This window comes from Notechis scutatus, chromosome 3, assembly GCF_049901735.1.
Source record: "Notechis scutatus isolate UNSWTSFEM ecotype Mainland chromosome 3, rNotScu1.2, whole genome shotgun sequence".
Classification (NCBI taxonomy): Eukaryota; Metazoa; Chordata; class Lepidosauria; order Squamata; family Elapidae; genus Notechis; species Notechis scutatus.
In genome coordinates, this window is record NC_142011.1 from 37710751 (window position 1) to 37734196 (window position 23446).

Here is a 23446-nt window from a genome sequence, read left to right on the forward strand (position 1 = left end):
AGCATTTAAGTTTAAATATTAAAGTTTAAAGACCTTTCTAAGCAATGAACTTCCACCAAAGGTTATAAGAATTGCAAACTGAAGTAATTTACAATATCTGTCTGTTCTATAGATGTGCTGCATAGATATCATGTTTATACTGTATTTATTGTGTTCGATACCACCACAATATTAACAACTCTTGAAAATTCATTGTCAGAAAAATAGCAACTGTGCCTACATACTGAAAAACAATAGCAATAGAATTTAGGCTTATATACAACACTCTCTGGGCGGTTTATAATGTAAGTGTGATTTGCATATTGCCCCCAACAATCTGGGTCCTCATTTTACCAACTTCACAAGGATGGAAGGCTGAGTATAAAGTATGGAAATCAGGAAACTCAGGCAGTTCAAATGTATATAGGAGTTTATTACACATTTAAGCTCTCTACAAGAATCGGAACTACTAACGGCCAAAACAAATTGGCAGTAGATAAGGGTCACTGGAATTCAAGCTGGGCTGAGAGACTCAAAGCTGAAAATGTGTTTGACCCCTTCCTCAGGCTCTGCCTGGTCATCTCCTACACTGAGTCAACCTTGAGCCCTGTCAGGATCAAACTCCAGGTTGGGTGAAGTGTTTGCCTGTAACACTGTACACCACGGCTCCTTATCAAGCAGTAAAAGCACCATAAAAAATTAGCAAGTACAAATGTGACAAAGTGAAAACAGGATCAATGGCAATAATTTTCATCCACCAAAAGTCTGCTCCCACATTTAGTCTTCAGCAGTTTTCAGAAGGCCAATTGTGTAAGTGCTAACCTAACCGTATGAAGGAAACCTTTCAAAATATGGGGACTGAAATGGCAAAACTTATGTTCCATTTCCCCAAGTTTTGAATAACTAAATAAGTTTTGATGGTGTGTACATACTGGATAGGTATATGGAAAAGCCAGTACACTAGATCCCATTGTGCCAAGCCATATAGGGCATTACAGGTTAAAATGAATATTTCACTTGAAAAACCTGTTGGTAACAAAAGCAGTGACCACAAAACAGGTCCTATGTGGCACCTTGGATTTAACAATAAGCAGGCCATTGCACTTTGAACCATTTGCAGTTTTCAAGTAATCTTCAAAGCCAACTCATGTATTATTCCATTGGGTAGTGATAAGCATTATTCTATTGGGTAGTAATAAGAGGCTCACATTTTTCACAGCCTCTTGATCTGAGTAACTGGTATAGACATAGCCTTTACCTGCCTATCTGATAGTAACTTGAGGCCAGGGGATGTCCCATGTTGTGGATCTGCTCTTTCATGGGTTGCTGATGCTTGATATACAGGAGGAGGAGGAGGAGGAGGAGGAGGAGGAGGAGGAGGAGGAGGAGGAGGAGGAGGAGGAGGAGGAGGAGGAGGAGGAGGAGGAGGAGGAGGAGGAAAGAAGAATCTTTAATTATAAGATTTATTGTAATTCTCCCCCCCTTCCCCCATCTCTCTTCAATTTAACCAAGTGACTCTATATGACTTACAATTCTAGAACTAAAATTATGAAATAATTGAAACAATTTAAAAACAATTAAAGTAAATTATTAAAACAATAAAAATATCTACCAAAGAACTGAATGACCTAAGCCTGAGGTTATTACTGGCTGATAACTCTACCTATGCCCTAAGCAGTATTGTACCTGTTTTTCCCCTGCATTTTATAATCTACATCTATAGAGACACAGCTAACTATCACTATTCCTTCAAAATATGCCCTTGGAGAAATATGTTTCTAGAACACAGTTATGTTAAACCTGTTTACTACAAACAAGAAAGTTATATGTCCAAACACACAGGGGCCAGAACACTTTTGCAAAACTTTGGCACAGGTCCCCAAAATGTTTGGACGGATCAACTGCTTTTAAACTTCAATTAGACGTGTAAATACAAATATAGTATATTCCAGATGCATGATAAATACTGCTTAGTAGCTCCAAAGAAAAAAGCTGCCTATGAGCAGAGGTGGCATTCAGCAGGTTCTGACCAGTTCTGGAGAACCGGTAGCGGAAATTTGAATAATTCAGAGAACCGGCACATACCACCTCTGACTGGAGATTTTATAGGATCCTTCCCCTACCACACCCACCAAGCCATGCCCACAGAACTGGTAGTAAAAAAAATTGAATCCCACCACTGTCTATGAGTCATCATTATCTCATATTCTGACATCTCAGAGCATGGGCATTAAAAAAAAGTCAACAATATATTTACTTGATTCAGAAACCCTAATATGGTATAGAAGTAAATAAATATCTGTAGAAACAGAGTCTTCTTTCCTGAAAAGTTACATTTCTCCATGCTGTTTCCTGAAGTCCTTTCCCTCTGACTCATTGCTTAGCTTTTCTATATTTGCTCACTGCCTATTCCAAATACTTATAATGCCACAAGAGTAAACTTATCTCATATGAGGGGAGAAATGACTTTTATTGTTTTATAAAAAATAATAAAAATATTATTTACTTTTGATTCATTGCATACTGTCAAGTCATGGATAAAATCTATGAAGATCTGTTCCTAATCTGATTTTTAGGTCAACAGTGCACTCAATCATCACTATAACTGAGTCTATCCACCTTTCCTCTTCGTCAGCAGTAGGCCCTTTCCCAGAGAGATCAATGTTTGCATTATATGTCCAAAGTAAGATAACTGAAGCCTGTTCATTTGTGCCTTGAATGATAATTCTGAGTAGACTTTTTTCATTATCTATTGATTTGATATCTTGGCTGTGCATGGTATAAGATTCACAACAGGCTTCTCCAACACCAAAAATTCAAAAGTATCAATACCCCTCTCTCATGCTTTTGCAGGTCCAACTTTCTCTTCCATAGAGCATTGCTGGGAACACCATAGCTTGCCTAATTCTGGTATGTGTAGATATAGATAAATCACACCATTTGAATATTTTTTTCCCCAGATCTTCATGTTCTACCAAGTATTAGTCTGCAGTATATTTCTTGACTGTTGGTTCCTTTCAGAGGTGCTATTCAGCCAGTTCGCACCTACTCAGGCGAACTGGTAGCAAGAATTTGGTGTGGGTCGCCGAACCGGTAGCAACATCTAGCTGGCCACGCCCCCAACCTAGTCACCCAGTTTCCACTCACTTGCTTGCCCCGCCCACCCGATGCCCCAGTTTAAAGGAGGACTGCTCCCCCGCTCTATCCATGCACTTTCAAGCAGCCACTTGAAAACACATGACTGTGGGCGGAGCACCGGTCCGTTAACCTGCAAAACTGTTCCAAGGCTGGACACTAGAAGTATTGCTTCCCCTTGTGAGTAAAGTGTCTGGAGTGAGAGGGAAAGAACGCTGGGGGAGGGGGGGGAAATCCAGCCATGGGGAAGTTTGCAGCAGCTGCAAAAGCAAGTCCATTTACCCGCAGAACTTCTCTAATGCTGGATTCACTTCCCCGTTTGAGTAAAGTGCCTGGAGCGAGAGGGAATGAAGGCTGACAGGGGTGTGTGTGTGTGAGAGAGAGAGAGAGAGAGAGAGAGAGAGAGAGAAAAAGAAAGAAAGAAAGAAAGAAAGAAAGAAAGAAAGAAAGAAAGAAAGAAAGAAAGAAAGAAAGAAAGAAAGAAAGAAAGAAAGAAAGAAAGAAAGAAAGAAAGAAAGAAAGAAAGAAAACAAGAAAACAAGAAAGAAAGAGGAAGGGAGAGAAAGAAAAAGGAAGAAAGAGAAAGAAAGAGGAAGAAAGAAAGAAAGAAAGAAAGAAAGAAAGAAAGAAAGAAAGAAAGAAAGAAAGAAAGAAAGAAAGAAAGAAAGAAAGAAAGAGAAATAGGAAGGGAGAGAGAGAGAGAGACAGAGAAAACTGTGCTATTATTTTTAATTGTTCCATTATTTATCATGTGTTAATATTTTATACTGTCCCTACACCTAGAGTGATTCTACTGCCTTTCTTTTGCCCAGGGCTACCATATATTTTTCAGGATTTACATGCATTCAGTATCTATAGTCCAGAGAATAAATACATGTGTGTTTAACAGAGTTGAAAGGGAGTTTGGAGGTCTTCTGGTCCAAGCCCCTGGCTCAGGCAGGAAAACTGAGGATGCCAAACTCTGAGTAGAGGTCCTGGGAAAGGTGTCAGAATAACACTTAGGAGGGACTTTTGGGGGAACCCCATACCATTTCAGAGAAATGGCTATCCAGTCTTTTAAAAATTTCCATTGATTGATCACCCAGAACTTCTGGGGACAAGCAGGTCCACTGGTTAATTGTTCTCACTGTCAGAAAGTTTCTCCTTAGTTTTAGGTTGCTTCTCTCTTTGTTCAGTTTCCATCCATTGCTTCTTGTTTGCCTCCTGGTGCTTTGGAAAATACATCCCCCCCACTTTCTTTGTGCCAGCCCCTTAAAAGCCTTTTGCCTATATCACACTCTTGAGTAAAGCATGTAAGCCATTTCCTCCTTTCAGTGGTCCATGAAAGTACATCTATAGTATGCAGATAATAAAGTCAAAAAAGGTGAACAACATTTTTACAGAACTATAGATAAGTTGAGGCTGGGTGACAAGGAATAGCTGGGAGGGGAGGGGCCAGGTGAGGCACCCCTTGATGTGAGTGACATTGAGTTGGCCATGCCCACCCAGTCACATGACCACCAAGCCATGCCCACCCAATCACATGACCACCAAGCACACCCACCAAATAAGCTACGCCCACAGAACCAGTAGTAACAAGTTTTGAATTCCACCACTGGTTCCTTTACTATTGATGGTTGATCCTCAAAAGCAGCAGCTACTCACTTTGATAACTTCATTGTCATTTCCCAGGCTGATTATTGTACTGATGCCATTAGTTTGGAATTCTTTATGTTTACTTTTAGTTCCGTTTTTTGCCATTGACTTTTATTACTGGCAGATCATTTGCAAGCAGACCCTTTGCATTTTTGGCTATCACAACAGTGCTATCAGTTGTTATTTACTTTTAAAAGCCCTATATGAACATATGACATTGACTGATTTTTGGAGTACCCAACAGTCCTAAAAGCTTAGGACTGGATCATTGATCACAATTTTTCATGTGTAAAAGAAATCAAATATTTTTATATCTAATTTCAGCTGAAAGTGTATGGTATAAATAGTCTACATAATTTTCATCTTATTCTAGCCTTGTACGTCTAGATTCAACCCATGCTCATACATATTCCAATGAAGGCGAATAAATGTGTCCCAGGATAATGTTGCAGGATCCCATCTGGGTCAGTCACCAGTACCAGAGATTTTGTTTGATCCTGGTGACTGACCCAGATTGGATCCTTATACATTCAGTTATTTTAACTTCACCTTGTCCTTGCCTTATGTTATTCAATCAGGTGTTCTATATAAGCCAAGCTCCCAATAAAGCCCACTACAATGTGCAAATTTACAAAGCACTGTGAGGTCATTATGCCAGATTGTTTCCAAATACATAAAGAAATTCAGTTTATACATTACATCCAGAGATGAACCTTGGCAACCAAAGTGATAAGCAGCATTCATAAAGTTCAAATAATTTAAAAAGATCCAACATTTCCTATTTTTCTTGAGCTAGGAATTTTGGCTTTTTAAAACCTATATTTCTTGTCTGCTTGTTCACAGAAAAGCTACCCTCTATAGTTTACTTTCCATAGATATTTAAGAAGGCTACTGGTAGTACTATTTGCTAAAACAAAATAATAGCCTTAGGTGATTCTTCCTGGGAAAAACGTTCATGGAGAAAAAAACTCAGCTATACCTCCAAGTGTTGGTAGGTGCCAACAGTGTTGAAGACCAATTGCAATCACTAGTCTAGTTATGTTTTCTCCTCTGAATGAGATCAAAAGTTCTAGATTTTTTTCTTTTTTTTCTTTTTCTTTTGTTTCGGGCTTAAAAATTTATTAGAGTAATATTGCTATATCATCAACATTATTATATCATTAATATTTCTATATTACCAGTAATATTATTCATTAGCATTTATAATAGAAGTAGGCATGAATGTTATTTTTAAATATTCCATTATATTTTGGGCAGCCTCCAATAATTTCTTAAGGGTAAGACTCCTCCCAAATGTTCAAGCACTACTACTGAAAACAGTCAACTGGAGGAGTTCCTTCGTCATCTTATCCCTAGGATTTAATTGAAGCATCAGAAGTCAAGGATGCCATACGTTGCTGGAGGGATGATTGAACAAATAAAGGCAGAACATTCGCATGCACCTGTTAGCCATCTTGTAACTACATACAGTACCTGCAAAGATATCACAATCCCAATGGTGGGATTCAAATTTTTTTACTACCAGTTCTGTGGGCATGGCAGGGAAGGATACTGCAAAATCCCCATTCCCTCCCCACTCCTGGGGGAAGGTTACTGCAAAATCCCATTCCCTCCCCACCCCACTGGCCTGCTTTCCAGCTCTGTTCTCCTTTATTTCAATAGTTGAGATTCTGGAATGAGTTTAGCTCATTCTGTAAAATCAAAGAAGCATAGAAACAGTTTATTGGGGGCCAGATTATATGCATAGCAACAATATGCTTAAACTCATGTATGTCAGGGGTATCAAACTCGTGCCCTCATGGCATCATCACATGACATATTGTGACTTTTTTCCTCTTCGCTAAACCGTGCACGACACCCTTGATGCATGTTATTAGTATGTACCAGTAAAAGAAGATTGCTGCATCTCAGTTTACATTTTGACAGTCAGAGAAGAAATATGCTGAACACAACATTGACAAAGTATAATATATAAAATGACTTCTATATAATGTATTTATGGAATGGTAATCTTTAACAAAGCAATATTATCAAAACATGACTAGCTAAAAAGGAGAAAAAAATAAAACCTTTTAAAACACCTGTCTTTGTACTATTTAACATCATTACACATTATTTATCTTGATATTCTTTTATAACTACGTAAAATATTTTATCTCTCTATTATCGACACCTTTTATTTTATTTCTATATCTTATCTTATTTCACTAAAAAAATGCAAAAAAAGTATTTTATTCTCAATGTCTTTCTCTAAACCTAAAATATGCTACTTTGCCACCTGAAATCTACCTATTTTCAGTCCATTTGACAATTCTATAATCTATACTGACATAGATTAATGTAAGGCTAATATATATTATAATTATTATATATTATTATTATTATATATTATTTATTTCATACTTTATCTTAAATCTGATCTATATATTATGTTGTTCTTTTATTGTTCTTCTATACGGAAAGAGAGAGAATGTATTGAGCATACATTTTTGTGTACACTTAATATTTGTCATATTTATTCTTGTTTTTAATAAATTACTGTTGAGTACAAAATTAATGTGTAGTAATGCTTACTAATATGAAATAATTGCAAAATCTAAGTTTGATGGAAAAATGTGCTTATCCCATTAATGTAGCTGCTGACAAGAAACATATATAGACTACATTCTGCATAAAAATGCCTGATAACAAGTCTATTTAGTTTCTTCCTTATAATTTTGGCCATTGTTTTCAATTTCAACTTAATTGATTCTACTCTCTGGTATTACATTTGCAATTTTTCAATCAGAGAAGCTGTTTACAGTTATTATTTTCTGTAGTTCTAAGTGCTAGAGCCCACTGTAACTACATAGCCAAAAAGGCATTAAGAGTTGTTAACCTAATCCTATGTAGCTTTTTTCTCTGGTAATATCACACTACTAACTAGAGTATACAAAACATTTGCTAGACCAATACTTGAATACAACTCATCAGTCTGGAACCCACATTACGTATCTGATATTAACACAGTTGAGAAAGTCCAGAAATATTTCACAAGAAGAGTTCTCCACTCCTCTACTCATTGTAGAATACCTTATGCCACCAGACTTGAAATTCTAGACCTAGAAAACCTAGAACTATGCCGTCTTCAGTCCAATCTAAGTATAGTACATAAAATCATACATTGCGATGTCCTACCTGTCAATGAATACTTCAGCTTCAACCATAACAATACAAGAGCACACAATAGATACAAACTCAAGGTAAACTGCACCAAACTTGATTTCAGGAAATACAACTTCAGCAACAGAGTGGTCAATACTGGAATACTCTACCTGACTCTGTGGTTTCTTCCCCAAACCCCTAAAAACTTTAACCTTGGACTGTCTACTATTGACCTCACCCCTTTCCTAAGAGGTCTGTAGGCCCCCTACATAAGCGGACCAACATGCCTACTGTCCCTGTCCTATTGTTTTTTTTTCTTATATGTATCCATTTCATGTATTCATAACTATATTTATACTTATACCTATTATCTTGTAAGCGATTGACAAATCAAATAAATCAAATAAGTAAATAAATTGTTCTGAAGTCTAAATACTCTTTAGTCCATAACATTCTATTTCCACCCACCCCCCAAATTATCTGCAATTTTCCAACTGAGATAAAAATTGTAAGTTTATTATGTGACTAAGCATTAGAATAATACTTCTCTCCCAACATCTTCCAAATATGCTTTATAAAATGTACTGGAAACTTTACTAAAAGAAGTGTCCTTGTTGTGATACCAGATTATAATTATTTAATTGTGCTCCCAAATGGCTTTTAACTGGGTAACTAGGATTCTATAGATAAGAAGACATCAAAATGTCCTCTAAAAAAGCTGAAAATAAGTACTATAGAGTGCACTCTCTCTCTTTGTCTCCCTCTCCCTCCCTCTCTGTCTCTTTGTTTCTGTCTCTGTTTCTCTGTTGGTTGGTCTGTCTCTCTCTCTCTCTTCCTCCCTCCCTCCCTCCTCCCTCTCTCCCTTTTCAGTCCTTTTTTTAAAGAATACTGAATCCAGATTTGGGGGAACTCTCAGAGTTAGGTCAACATTTATCTATGCAGGTTGGGAAGAAACAGGAATCAGACAATGGCAATCTGTTGAATGATGCACACCAAAAAACAGAAGGTTTCCAGGATCAACAAGGAATCAATGCGTGGTCCTTGACAAGCACTCAATGTTGGTGATTCACGACACTGGTATATGGTAGTTGTAGGTTGACTAGTGATGAGATTGGAGCTGTTTAAATCATTTCCCACCCTATCCCACAACCCCTGTTTAGGTCCCCATTGGTAAACATGCATGGATCCCCTCTTTTAACATACCAGGCCAGGGAGAAAAGAAACTGGGAAAGTGATTTTCACAATTTCAGTGGAGCAACCAAAGGATTGTTTTAGATTAAGGAGCCTTCCTTCTGATTTTAGCTTTCAAAGCCTATTACTCATTTTAAAGAGAGCGGTGTGGTGGGGGGAGAGAAGAAGAAAGAATCTGTGTTGTGTGTAATTTTGCTATCAGACACAATATTACGTCAAAAGGTAAGCTCAGAGATAATCTGGCCACCCAAAGCCAAGGCTGACAACACCTGATATTTGATTCTGTCTACAACCCTTCACTGTTGCTCATCCAGAATAATAATAAAATAATAATAATATGTTTGATATTCATAACCAGAATAAATCACATTTTTTCCAGTTTGGGATTAATACGCTGTTGAATGAATGGTGATATGAAACTGTCACATTCCCAATAAAAGTTCTGGGAAGTTTCACTGAATGTAGAGCAATTACTAAGAGCAAAATGATATTTCTATTAGTTTTTTTAGCCAAAATAAAAAGTTCACAGGCAAAAGTAGCATCTATGAAATGAAAAAGCAAAACAATTCAAGAAATTCCATTCTTCATCTATGTCTTGCTGAATTGCTACTTCCCCATATTTTTATGCTATTTAGCAATTAAATTTCCTTCAGAAGTTATTTCTGCTTCAGCAAAGATATTGAATGTTTTTTAAAAAAAGCTTTGTTCTCTAAATCAACAGAATTGGCTCTTGAACAAAAAAAATCTTCTAAATACTATGATCCAGCTTACTAAAACAACCATAGAGAACCCAAGGCCTATCATAGACTGTTTAATCAGAAATTCCTTGTTTTATATTTCAGGAAACACCCTATTGAGTGGAATATATTATTCTGAGGAAGCATTATTTGAACCTATAGCTGCAGAAGATCCAGCATATTTTGTACTGAATGTAGAGTAGCAGTATTGAGAGATCAGACACAAATAAGATTTAAAATCAGAGCTCTCCATCTGCAAAATGACTTGAATAAAGATTAAATTGTTTTTCAAAGAGAATGGCTGAAGTGTTTTGAAAAATCCTGAAAATTAAGTAATAAGATGACTAATCATCTTCAAACCTTAAAAGGCATTGATTCTTGGTTTTCCTTTTCAAAATAAATAAATTCCCATTTGCTCTGGCAAGCAAAAAACTCTCAAGTCTGAGAAGGTAGCCAATCCCACATTTAGACAAATGTTACCAATCCTTATTTTATTCAGTTAACAGTCATGTGGTATAGAAAATAGTATCTTGTTGGCTTTCCCTGAGGATCATCAGCAGTCTTTTATCCTAACATTAAACCGGCTGCCTTTTGCTAGGATTTCAATTAACACTATTGCTTATTCTAATTTTGTGTTTGTGATAAGCAGCGTGAAAAGACTTAAGCAAAAGCTCTTCACAACTTGAGTGTTGAAAATCTATATTACCTTATAAATATATATTTGAATCAGGACAATGCACTGCCATAAATACATATTTTAAAAATTATTTTAAAATTTAAAATTTATATTTTAAATGCATACTTTAAAAAAAAAAGCCTGAAACCATGAAACTTCACAGCTTCAAATTACAGGAGACAATGTGTTAATGTGCACCAGAATTTGACTTTACATTTCCAAGTCTAAGCATAACTGTCAGGAGTCTGGGAAGCAAAGACCAGGTTTTCAGGTTTGGTCTATAATTAGGAAGAGACACACGCACACACACACAAAGAACAGTACAGACTATTATTAATTGTGTGCTTTCTGGGCAATAAAGCTTTCCCCCTGTGGTTTTACAGATTGTGTTTCATAATAATAGACACAAAATATAAGATATAAAATGCCTTCATGAATGGAATGTTAAAAAGTATTTAGAGGGTAATCCAAAGAAATAATAACATCAAAATCATTTAATCTGACTATCAGCAATACATCCATAGATATGCAACTATACAACTTTTCTGTATACACATACTTTTCCCATGTAAACATGAACAAATTTAAAGTCCAATTGAAATCACAGATAGTCTCAGAACCTAAGACTGAAATAAAATTATGCATTACATCTTTATTAACTTTAATGGAGAATATTAAACTTGGAAATGCTTTATTCTTTTGTTGAAGTTGGTACGATCTAGAAGAGCTTAACTAGCCCAACTGTGCCTTTAAGTACCCAATTGGTTACATTCCAGCCAAAGAACAATAGTATCACAGAACCTTGATATTGAAAAAGTTAAGAAGATTTTGGTTTTCTCAATTTTCTATTTCAAACAGAAGCACCTTCTCTTAGTCACACTCAAAATCACCTTGTGCAGTCCAGATTGAAACTTTCAGCCTCAATAAATTTAACCGGAGCTGCTTTGGAGCTTCTGCAACATCACATACATTAAATTGCAAAGCACTCTTATGTGTACGCTCATCCTACCAAACAGGACAAGATTTTCCTCCAATGTTCATCACACAATTCTGCAGGAAAAGCCAAAAGCAACTACTTAAAGTGTTTGTGTGAATTCTAATTATCCTAAAATATGCAATGGCATTCTGTGGAGTGACCACGTTAGCTAAATTTATCATACCCCAGCCAGCATCCCTTCTTATTCATCACAACAGTTGATATTTACCTCGGTTGGATTGACCTGCCGCATTTGATGCTGATGAAAGGGAGGACTTTTGCTTCTGCCGCTTGACGGTCATCATCACCTGTTCCTGGACCCTTTGTTTTCCTGTCCCTCTTGTTTTTAATTTGTGATCTGAAGGCAAAGCTAAAGTTGAATTGGCCTGATCTTGGAAGCACTCATATGCCAGTGCGGTTTTCAGTGGAGAGTGAAGCATGGTTGCAGATGGTGGTTCCAAGATGAATGTCACCTGCCTATCCTTTGAAACTTTAAAAAACAAAGTAAGGTAAAAACAGCAAACAGCAGCAAAACAATCTCAGTGGAGTATAGAATCTCAGGGAGTCCGCCTTGCCATACGGTCCTCTGCTGACAGCTGCTCTTTCTCCACACTCTGCTCTCCTGTGAATGATTGAGCAGGCACGCCCTCTGCTAGACTGGATATACAGCCTTCTGTCTATGTCTGCACACACCCATTGCTGTACTCCACTTCCAGAGCCCGAAATAGCAGAACAAACTTGCCAAGCTACTGCCTTTTGGCTCCTCGGGATAGGGTTGTGTTTTAGTTAAAATACCATCCGTGGTGGCAGGTAGGTAGGAGGCAAAGATCACCACTAAAATCAAATTCATACCCTCTGTCATTTTATCTTTCTCTTGATATTGCTACCCAAAGTTACTAGTTTAAAATATGTTCTTGGCCCTCTAATCAGGGTTTCCCTCCTACCTTTTTCCTGAATTATATGCTCTGAAATGGATCTCTAAGTAGAAATTGGCTGCTTGAACATTAACTCATAAAATCATTTCAGGTATATTGTTAGCAGAAGAAAAGAAAAAAAAACCAAAGGAGGACTGATATGAAGCCCAACACAAGCTGCCTATGATTTCTGTGATAGAGATGATTTCTCTGTCATTCAAAAGAGGTTTTTCCCCCTCGTGCTGCTCAATATTCCTTCTACAGCATGGACTCATTCATGGACTACTGTCAAATGTAAGAAGAGCAGGCTAGGAAAATCTGCCTTGCAGTTCTCCACAGATGCCACATGCAAAAGCTGCATACAGGTTAGAGTCCTGGAGCATTATTAAGGTTGGAATAGCCAGAATTAGGCAGCACAGCAAGTTGTAAAAGAAAAAGGCACTTTTTAAAACTCATCTATCAGGAAAAGCAAAATTTGGTGATAGAAGGCTCTTAAGACTTATTCGAAGTAATAAGAAGTGGGAAAGCAGAGGGGAAGAAATGGACAGTTTTAAGTGCTGTGACTGTACTTGCCCATTAGCTACTAAAATGCACATGTTTAAAACTGCTGGGTATGAGTTATGGAGAAGTTTTAAAAATCTCAAATATTAGAGAAGAATGTGAGACAAGAAGCCACATACTTTTTTTTTATTCCATATCAAAAATGCTCTACAAAATACATTAGATATTCCTAATTTCAGAATGCTGCCATCCCACAACAGACTTTAAAATTCATGATCTCAGAAGCTATGAATTATGAACTGATGAGTTTAGCTCTGTGTATATTGGCACTTGATATCTCTGTAAGCATTTTTCAAAAACACAAATAACTGTCTCACTCGTTTCAACATTTTATCTCATTCCTTTTAACGAACAAAAATAGTGGCTTAGGAGTGGTTTGTTTATTCTCAAAATAATTTGGAAAAAATAAGGATGTGTATTCAAGGGGATCATAAAACTGGAAATCATAAACCATTAGAGGGGTGTTGATATCTGAACATCAGCCTTCTATTACAGTCTTTAAATAATCTGCACTTAAACATTTTTCCTTCGTGTGTTATTGTTTGCTGGTGTATATACAAGGAAATCTAATTATATAGAAATAATTAAAATATCAAAAGAAATATAATTCATTATATTTAAACCAGATTAATAAAATCATACTTTAAAAATAAAAAAGTGATTCTGAAAAGTTGCTTCTTTGACATCACTAGCATGAACAAACATGTTTTTTAAAGAGGAAAAGGAAGAACTCTTGCAAAGATTGAGTTGATTATGAGGAGCATTTTGCATTTTTCCTAATAGTGCGATGATGGGAAATAGACAACTTTAAGTACCATAACAAAGCATTCTCAAAAGTCTCCAAAGCAGATCGATTTTTTTTACTTCACTTATACTCTTTTAACATATATTTTTTCTTGAAGAATTTTTTGTAAGGTAAAAGCAATGCATATATTATAAAAGAAACAAAGAAATGAAAGAAGAATAGTGAATAAGTAAGAAAAATAAAAATAAGAAAAAATAGAAAAGAAGAAAAGAAAAGAAAAGCTGCTTTAATATTTTTGACAGCGGTTAAAACACAGTTATATTTCAACCTTTCACTCTAAGGTTATGTCATAATTTCTTTCTTCCACAAACTACCCTTTCTAACCATCTAAGCCATAAATCACAGGTTTATTTTTTTCCTTTTTTCAGCAAAAAGTCTATAAGAGATTTCCAGTCACAAATAAAATAGTTGATTTTCTCTAAACACACAAGTTAAACTTGCCTCTCTGCTAGTTCCATCATTGTTGCCAAGTATTCTTCCATTCAAAGTCTTTCCATTTTTGTACATATGGTAGTCTCATAGCAGATCATATATAAAAATAGTCAAAGTCTTTCCATTTTTTTACATATGGTAGTCTCATAGCAGATCATATATAAAAATAGTCTTTCATGTCTCTTCTAGTTGTCTGTCCATTAATCCCAACAAGAAAAGTTCTGGTTTCAGTTAAATCTTAATCTTTAATTTTTTTTAACAGTATATGTATTTAAACCCCAAATTTTCTGGCTTTTTTACAAGTTCATCAGGCATGATAAAATAACCCACATTTCCCATTTAAATTTGAAATACCCTAATACATTCTTGCTAATTTTTCTGGAGTGAACAGTACATATATAAATACTTATTTTTGTTACAATCATGTGAATTTCAGTCCTTTCAAACATATTTTCTCACTTTTCCAACAATACGTTGTGTCCAATATTCTTAGCCGATTTTGTCACGCCTACTTTCACTTTTTTGTCCTTCATTTCAAATTTCAGCAACAGTTTTCACATTTTGGCAATTACATGTTCATCATCTGTATATAATTCAACTTGAAAATTTGTCTTTGGTTGTTCATTTCCAAAAGTCATGTTATTTACGTTGAATCTTTGTCATAGCTATGTACAAAAATATCTGAAAAATAAATGGCTCTGCAGTGAATTGTTCTTTTGACTTCATCTTATATTCTCCATGATCTAACATTTTTGATAATTAACAAATTCTCTTTATCTGCTGTTATTTTCTTATAAAATGCTTCGTGCTGAAACCCTTAAAGGTGCTTTTGGGCACAGTCGAGATTTATATCTATTCCATATTATCAATATGGCATGTCTAACAGAGTGATTTTTAAAATACTAGTCTTAGCTTAATTATACCATTAAAAACATGCCATCCAAACCTCAGATTGTACACTTCTAAAATTCTTTTATTTCTCAGCAATATCTACTCTTTAATCCAAACCAAATATCTTCTTACAAACTACAGTTTTAAAGCAGGTAATCCTAATCCTCCTTGTCCCTTTGCATCTTGGAGACTTTGTATTTAACTCTTACCTTCTTTTTCCTGCCATACAAACTAGATATATCTTTTTGTCATCACATAAATGGTTCATCAGTTGTCAAAATAGGTATTGCTTGAAACAAAACATCATTCTAGGCAGGACATTCATTTTTATAACAGAAATTCTTCCAAGCAATAATAATTTAGTTTCTCTCATCTTAACATGTCCTTTCTACTTGCTTCCTATTGTAATACCTCTAGAGCAGTGGTGTCAAACCCAAGGGCCATGGGATGGATTTGGCCCTCAGGGTGCTTAGATCTGGCCCGCGGGCCCACCCTGGAAACAGCAAAGGACCAGCCCACAGCACTCTGCCAGTGAAAATTGAGCCTGGGAATGTGACATGTGGTCCTCCCAGGCTCCATTTTCAGCCACAATGGCATCCGGCAACCCTCTGCCAGTGAAAACAGAGCTTGTGAGGGCTGTGAGTGGCCCTCCCAGGCTGTTTTCATTGGCAGAGGGCTGCAGGAGACCGTCGCAGCCAAAAACAGAACCCTGCCCCAGGTGAAACACAGCCCTGATACAGCCCTCAGTGAAATTGAGTTTGACAGCCCTGTTCCCCTTTTCTTTTGGTTGTTCCAATGAACCTTTCCTTCCCACACCAAGCCTTGAAGCTTTCCTGGTGATCATCATGCTTTTATTTATAATAAAAAAAGTAAATCAATTATGTAGATACAAGTAAAAGGCAGGTTTCTCCATTTGTTTTCCCCTTCTCCCCTTTGCATTCCCTTAAGGCATTAGTACAATCTGCATTTCCATAGTTTTAATGACACCATCAATTTTATGTTACACTTATCTCATTGTTTTGTAAATTTTACCAATTGCCTTCTCCTGTTGATGTCAGACAATCAACATTCCAACAAAAGTCTGGTCTATTTTTTTAATTAATTCCAAATAGCACTAAAAGCACCTCACTTTTATTTGTCTTAGAGTCATAAAATGGAAAGAGAAGAGTTAGGTCATCATCTAATCCCCTGCTCAGTGTAGGGATTTAAATTAAAGCATTACATAAAGTTGTCCAGTCATGTACTAAACATGTGCAATGAATTGGGTTGGGACCCCTAGCTAGGGTAGGATTTAATAATACATAAAGTTCCAGTCGTAACTAAACATGGCAAGGGAATTTAATGTTACCCTCAAATTATAGTGAATTATAACTTCCCATTATTTGGAAATTACTTTTCTTGGCAGAGCCTAACATTTATCTTTTTAGCCACCATATCACATTGCTGACTCATATTCACCTTGTGATCAATTATAATTCAAATTGCAAATAAGATATCTTCCCATCTTATTTTATTTCTTCTTCCTAGGTGCAGAATTACTCTTATTTTCCACCCTTTTTCTAAGCTATCAAGATAATTAGTAATTCTGTTTCTATTAACCATTCCATCTTCAAATCTGATCACTATTTGATCCATCTTGTTATCTGTGTAATAGATTAAATGAAAATGTTGACAAATACCAGGCCCAGAACTGGACCCAGTTCAATAAGGAACCATTGATAAGCATACTTTGAACATAATTTTGAGGATAATTTGGACACCAGCTATTCATTGACATAATTATGCTGCTTCTAGCCCAAGGTTACCTATCTTGTTAATCACAATATCATGACCTACTTTGTCAATAAATTAGATCAAGATATATCACATTTACACATTCTTCACAATCTACTAAGTGAATTACCTCATCAAAAACATGAAAGGAACTTACTTCAGCAAGACTTCTCATTGATAAATCTATGCTGGCATACATTAACTATCACATTGTTTTCAGAGTGATAATTATTATTTTCAAGGTATAGACTGATTAGATATTAATCACTGGTTTTAATATCAGCCTTTACTTATAGTTCCCTAGATCCTCCTTTTTTTCCCTTTGAAAACATTCACACACCTCCACTTCACAATTTTCAGAATTGATCAAATAAAAGCCATAATGGCAGTTTACGCTTGCCATATTTCACCACCTTTCTTCAGCAACTGATCTGTGATTCTTTTTTCCTTTTAATTGGAATTTATGGGTTGGGGGGAGCCTTATTGCTGTTCTTAACATCATTTGCCAGCCTCAATGATTACATTTTATTCCTTTTACAGTTCCAGACTACTGGAATATGCAATTCTTTGGTGATCAGTCCCTCTTTTTGAGATAGGTCTCTTTTTAAATCTTCATTAACCTTTGTTCAATCACACTGATTTATTCCATTTTCATTCACTGGAATTATTTTTTGAGTACAATTCCTTTTCATCTTGAACTCCTTTTCACATTAGTTTCTCCTGCTGTAGAATCCTGCTCATTTTTTCCCTCTAGGGTTATTGAAAATCACTTCTTTGAAGTTCAAGATTCATATTCAGCTACAACTCAAGTAAAATCAAGAGTACTATTTCTTCACTTTCTTCTAGAGTTTCTGTTATTTCTGTAGCTCACCATAGATGTTGCGGAAATTAAAGTCCAATGTTGTTATTACTTTCTACTTTTTGGAAGATCTGCAATTTGTTTTTGGGAGTAAGTTATCTTTTACTTGGTTGAAGAGATGTAAGTAATACAAGTAATCAATACTGCTTTTATTCATTTGTCCATTTAATTGAGATGAAGAGGGAGAATGAATCTTTATTGATTTTCAAAAAAAAAAAACCTCCACAAAGTGAAAAGATAAATGGAAAGAAATATTTGAAAGAAGAAATAGCTGCAGGCATTTATATTTATGGTTATGTGTCTTTATTTATGAGTCTGAAGTTTATTTATGAATCTGAAGTTTATTTATGAGTCTGAGTCTGTAGTATCTGGAGTTCATACTTTGGAGACTTCATGTTCAATTCACCCAGGATACAACTTAAAGCTCCAAGCATATTTCAGGTGAATGTTCTTTTGGATAATTTGTGAGGTGCAAACCATTTTCTCATCCAGAATGGTTCCAAAAATAATCCCACCAATCTCCAGCATTTATGTTCCACAATTTACCTGTAGAATTCTTCTTTGCTCACTCATATTCTTCCATGGAACTTGACCTGAGTGCTTATATTTTGAACTTCCTTCCTGCACCTTCAAGATCTACAACGAGATAGTTATAGGTGCTTGTCAGACTTCATACCACATTTTGCAATACTTCTCTCCAGGGATAGGATTCAAATTTTGTTACAATCGTTCTGTGGGTGTGGCTAGGTTGGCATGGCCATGTGACTGGGTGGGTGTGGCTTCTTCTTTTTTGGCAGCACCCTCTCCCCATTTTGGGGGCCTTCTGGGCTTCAGGGGAGCCTCCTGGGGTGTGATTTTGCTCCCAGAAATCTTCCCTGGAGTTCAGGAAAGAAAAAAAATGGAGGGAGCATGGGGGGGCGTGCAGCACCTTCCCCCTACGCTCCATTTTGGGGCCTTCTGGGCCTCTCGGGCGAAGCAATAATAAAGCGAGGGGAATCCTAGCACACTGATCATAGGAACAGCTGATCATTGGGAGGGGAAAAAATACCTTAAGGAGTGACTGGGCAGGTAAGAACGCAGTCAGTGATGTCGGCCATGCGTGCGATGTTGCGCATGTGCGATAAGGACTGACTGGGTGGGGAGGGGAGGGGTAGGTGGGGAGGGAATGGGCCAGCCAGGGGCACGATTTGCTGGTTCTCCAAAACTGCGCAGAATCATAACAACCAATTCTATAGAACCGGTTCGAACTGGTAGAATCCCATCCCTGCTTCTCTCTGAGAAACAGAACCATAGTATATAGTATATACTAACTACTGAAACTTCAGGAATATGACTAAGTAAGCAGTGTATATTATAGGTACGAAAGAAGTAATATACCTGCATGGCATAGAGTTTTGTTATTTGAGGGACCACCTATCTCCCATAGAATCTTCTAGACCATTTTGATCTGGAAGAATTGATGTGATCTCAGTTCCTTCAGGTAAATAATGGCATCACCCAAAAGAAAGTTGGAGAGAAGTGAAAGTTCTCTCTAAGTAGCATCTACCCTCTGAAACAAGATTCTCCCCTTTCCCAGATACAAATGGCCTCCATTCAGATGGTACTTGCAAGGCCCTTGAAGGTGTGGCTCTTTGCTGATGAAAATAAATGATGATGTCCCCTTTTAGATTAGGGGTTTTCCTTTGTTCCCACCTCCATATTGCTGCTTCTAAATTGTTCTAAATTATTATTGATTCATTACACAGTTAGCCAGATGCTTAGACTGGATTTGGGATTTTTATTATGTCATACCTAAGGAATTGACATAGGCAGAGGTTGCTGCTTTTTGTAATTGATTGGTGGTGATTTTTTTCAGTGCAGATGATATTCAAGTGGTGTTTCAGATGCTTTGGGGATTGCATCAAATTTTAGCATGCTGATCTTATTTTCGAGCCTAGTCTTCCATTTTTGTGGCGCACCATTTGGCTTTATTTTCATTTTTGTTGATTTTGCACCCAAGTATCCAGGTATATCCATGGTGTACGTTGGTTGATTTGTTTCTTGCAGTGAGTAGTGCTTGTATTTGATATTACAGTTCTGGCATCTTTTAATACTTGTACTCTCTGTTTCTTTGGAACCAGCTTCAATGTAAGCAACGTTATTCTGTTGTTTTTGAGCTGATTTAGATGCTCAGTTATTTTTTTTTCCTATTTTTTTTAGTTGGCGGACTTTGTTCTTTTTGAGAAAACAGAGGAGAAGTTGTCTGATTTGGGAATGAAAATGATTCAATAGCTATGCTGGCAAACAAAGTATATTTTGAGGAAAAGCCATAAAATTCCTGGATCAATAAGGTAACCAATAAAGCTAAGAGATTTACGATTAGTTGCACTGAAGGGAGAAGCTTAGCAGGTACATATTATCTCCAGCTCCAAATTCCAGGAAAGAAAAGTCTCCATTTAGCTGAAGAAAACTGGTGAATCCATGGATGCATCCATATACTGTAAGGTTCTTTTAGTAACAATACAGGCAGCTTTCAAATGGGTCTTCTTAGTTTTTCAAGTTCAGCTTAAATTGTAAGGTTAGTTTCACTGATTTTTATGAGCAGTAATCCATCACATCTATTTCACAGTAAGATCTTTCTCTGTTAACAGGAAAACATTAAATTTTGAGGTAAAGAGTTTTTGCATTCTATTCAAAAAAATTAATTAAAAGATTGTCTTGACGTTAGAAAGGAATAATCAAATAGTTCAGCCCTTCCCAATTTGGGGTATTTTGATGCATTGCGCAATAAACAATAGTATTTATCGACAACACTTATTCATTGATATCTTTTCCTATATGGGAGTTTGTATGGGAGTTTATGGGAGGCAACTGTGATTCTTTCAACACACATACTTATATAACCATGTAAATATACAGATTTGGGGGGGGAAGGAGCTGGAAAATTAGAAGTGCCCAGATGTTTAAAATGTTGTATTGCAGGAGTTTTAAATATTAGCCTATTTAAATTCTATCATATTTTTCATTTTGGAAATGATACTAATCCATTACGACGAAAACTCACGTTCAAGTCATGAAAAGCTGGGGTCTAAATAGGCGGGAATGAGAAGGGTTGGTTTCCAGATATTTTGCAAAGCAACATTATACTATTAAAACAGTTAGCTGTAGTGATAGGAAACTGCAGCTGGAGGAATTTGGAAGCCACAACTCAGGTGCTCAGTTTTACACACACAGCATGTTGTGCACTCAGCACAACATGATAATGCAATGAGTCATAGTACACACCTTGAAAATTGGGGACACACCCTGAGCTCTGAGCTTGTTCAAAGCATTTTTGTTCTATGTTTCTTGGGGCTCTGCCAAAGCATTGATGGCAATCACTGGTCCTCTTTTGTTGCCAAGATGCTTGGGATCTTTAGTTGGAACTTGTCAAAACTTTTCCAGTTGCGGGAATTGAAACATTCTTGCTCACAATCTCTTCCAGGATTAATGTTTGGGCAAATAATAGGATATTTTAAGACAGTTGGCTATGTTACTAAAGTATCCCAACTAAGTGCAGTTCTACTTATTGAAGAGAATAGACTGTAAGTGGGATAGATACTGGACATAGATTTTTATTTATTTATTTATTTGGTTTGTCAATTGCTTACAAGATAATAGGTATAAGTAAAAACATAGTTATGAATACATGGATACATATAAGAAAAATTAAAAAAATAAAAGAAACAATAGGACAGGGACAGTAGGCATGTTGGTGCGCTTATGCACGCCCCCTTACAGACCTCTTAGGAAAGGGGTGAGGTCAATAGTAGACAGTCTAAGATTAAAGTTTTTGGGGTTTGGGGAAGAAACCACAGAGTCAGGTAGAGTACTCCAGACATTGACCACTCTGTTGCTGAAGTCGTATATCCTGCAATCAAGTTTGGTGCGGTTTACCTTGAGTTTGTATCTATTGTGTGCTCTTGTATTGCTATGGTTGAAGCTGAAGTATTCATTGACAGGTAGGACATTGCAATGTATGATTTTATATACCATACTTAAATCAGAGTGAAGACGGCGTAATTCAAGGTTTTCTAGGTCTAGAATTTCAAGTCTGGTGGCATAAGGTATTCTGCAAATAGTAGAGGAAAACTCTTCCTGTGAAATATTTCTGGACTTTCTCAACTGTGTTAATTACAGATATGTAATGTGGGTTCCAGACTGATGAGCTGTTTTCGAGTATTGGTCTAGCAAATGTTTTGTATGATCTAGTTCGTAGTGTAATATTACCAGAGAAAAAGCTACGTAAGATTAGGTTAACAACTCTTAATGCCTTTTTGGCTATGTAGTTACAGTGGGCTCTAGCGCTTAGATCATTAGGGATGAGTACTCCAAGGTCCTTGACAGAGTCTGGATCATCAACAAGGTCTTGACTATTCAGCCTGTATTTTATTTTCTGATTATTATTTTTTTGCCAATATGTAAGACAGAGCATTTATTTGTTGAGATTTGAAGTTGCCATATGCTCTGACTGTGGAAAGATATTCCAAAACACTGCTAATTTTTTTCAAAAGAGGAAGACAAAAGAAAAGATAATTTTAACAATTGACTAAACTGGGAGCAAACAGAGAACCTGGAAATTCTCAGTCAACACATGAGTGTGATCTTATATGAAATTGACAGTGCCAAAGCTATTTATGAACTATTCTCCCTTATTTTTTTTCAGAGGAATAGGTTGGGAAACAGCAGATGGACCAAGAAATATTTTAACAGAAAATTTCCTCAAAGAAGTGTTGTTTTTTTTTAAAAAAAAAAGTCTTTAAAACAACAAAATGTATTGGAGAATTTAAATAAATTCAAAGGAATTTCAGGTTTTTCTAGGTATTTTTTAAAGCTGAATGTAATTGGAGATCCTTAATTTTGCTAAGTTTGATTAACAAAGATAGATTTACTTCTAAGCAAACATCTTTAATGTATGTAATTTGGCAAGAGTATTAGATTAATAACAAAAACTGACTACTATCAGTAGATATTAGTCAGGGCATAAAAGAATAATCAGTGGTATCAAAGGATGAGAACATTTCCTGTCTAACTAAATCAACAAATATTAAGGATTTTTAGCATATTGTATATAGTGTAGATGCAAGCAACACTGACTACTACAATCCTTTTGAGAATTATCAATTGCTGAACATAAGCCAGACAGCGTACTAATGTAGTTTATTTAGTTTTGTGTTGGTGCTGTATGAATACATTGATAATGGTTTTAAACTTATTTATGATCACAGATTAACAATAGAAACAAGCATATAAAATGTAATTTCCATTTGTAAACTTCCCTGCAAGCTTCTCACAAGTAAAATGTGAGAGACAGCAGGGAAAATCACAAGATGTCCAACTTTTTCTCCTGCTTACAGCACCATACCACACACACACACACACACACACACACATACAAAAAAAACAACAGTGCTCCTAGGAGGTTACATGAAGGAAAGGCACAGCTGTGTGTAAGCACAGGGAGACTAAGGAAAGAAGGACATGGGTTGGTTGAAGTGCAGGGAGACCAAGGGAAGGAAGGAGTGATGCAATGTGCAGGAGGCCAGGTGGATGGGTGGAACTTACCAAAGTGACTTTCAACTTTCCCTGCCAGTTTCCCCATTGACTTCACTGATGGGAAGTTGGCAGGGAAGGTTGCAAATGGTTATCAGGTGATCATGGGGCACTGCAACCAGCATCGTAAATGCATGCTGGTTTCCAAGTGCCTAAATTACAATCAT

General features: G+C 36.4%; 1 protein-coding gene across 1 annotated transcript in view; it reads right to left on the bottom strand.

Annotated features, from left to right (window-relative positions):
• PKP1 (plakophilin 1) overlaps positions 1–12107 on the bottom strand; it is a 39847-nt gene extending 27740 nt beyond the window's left edge. Inside the window, exon 1 of the mRNA XM_026680845.2 lies at positions 11703–12107. Within this exon, the coding sequence (XP_026536630.1) occupies positions 11703–11913 (211 nt within the window). The 5' untranslated portion in view covers positions 11914–12107. The remainder of the gene's footprint in view (positions 1–11702) is intronic.
• Positions 12108–23446: the final 11339 nt, after the last annotated feature.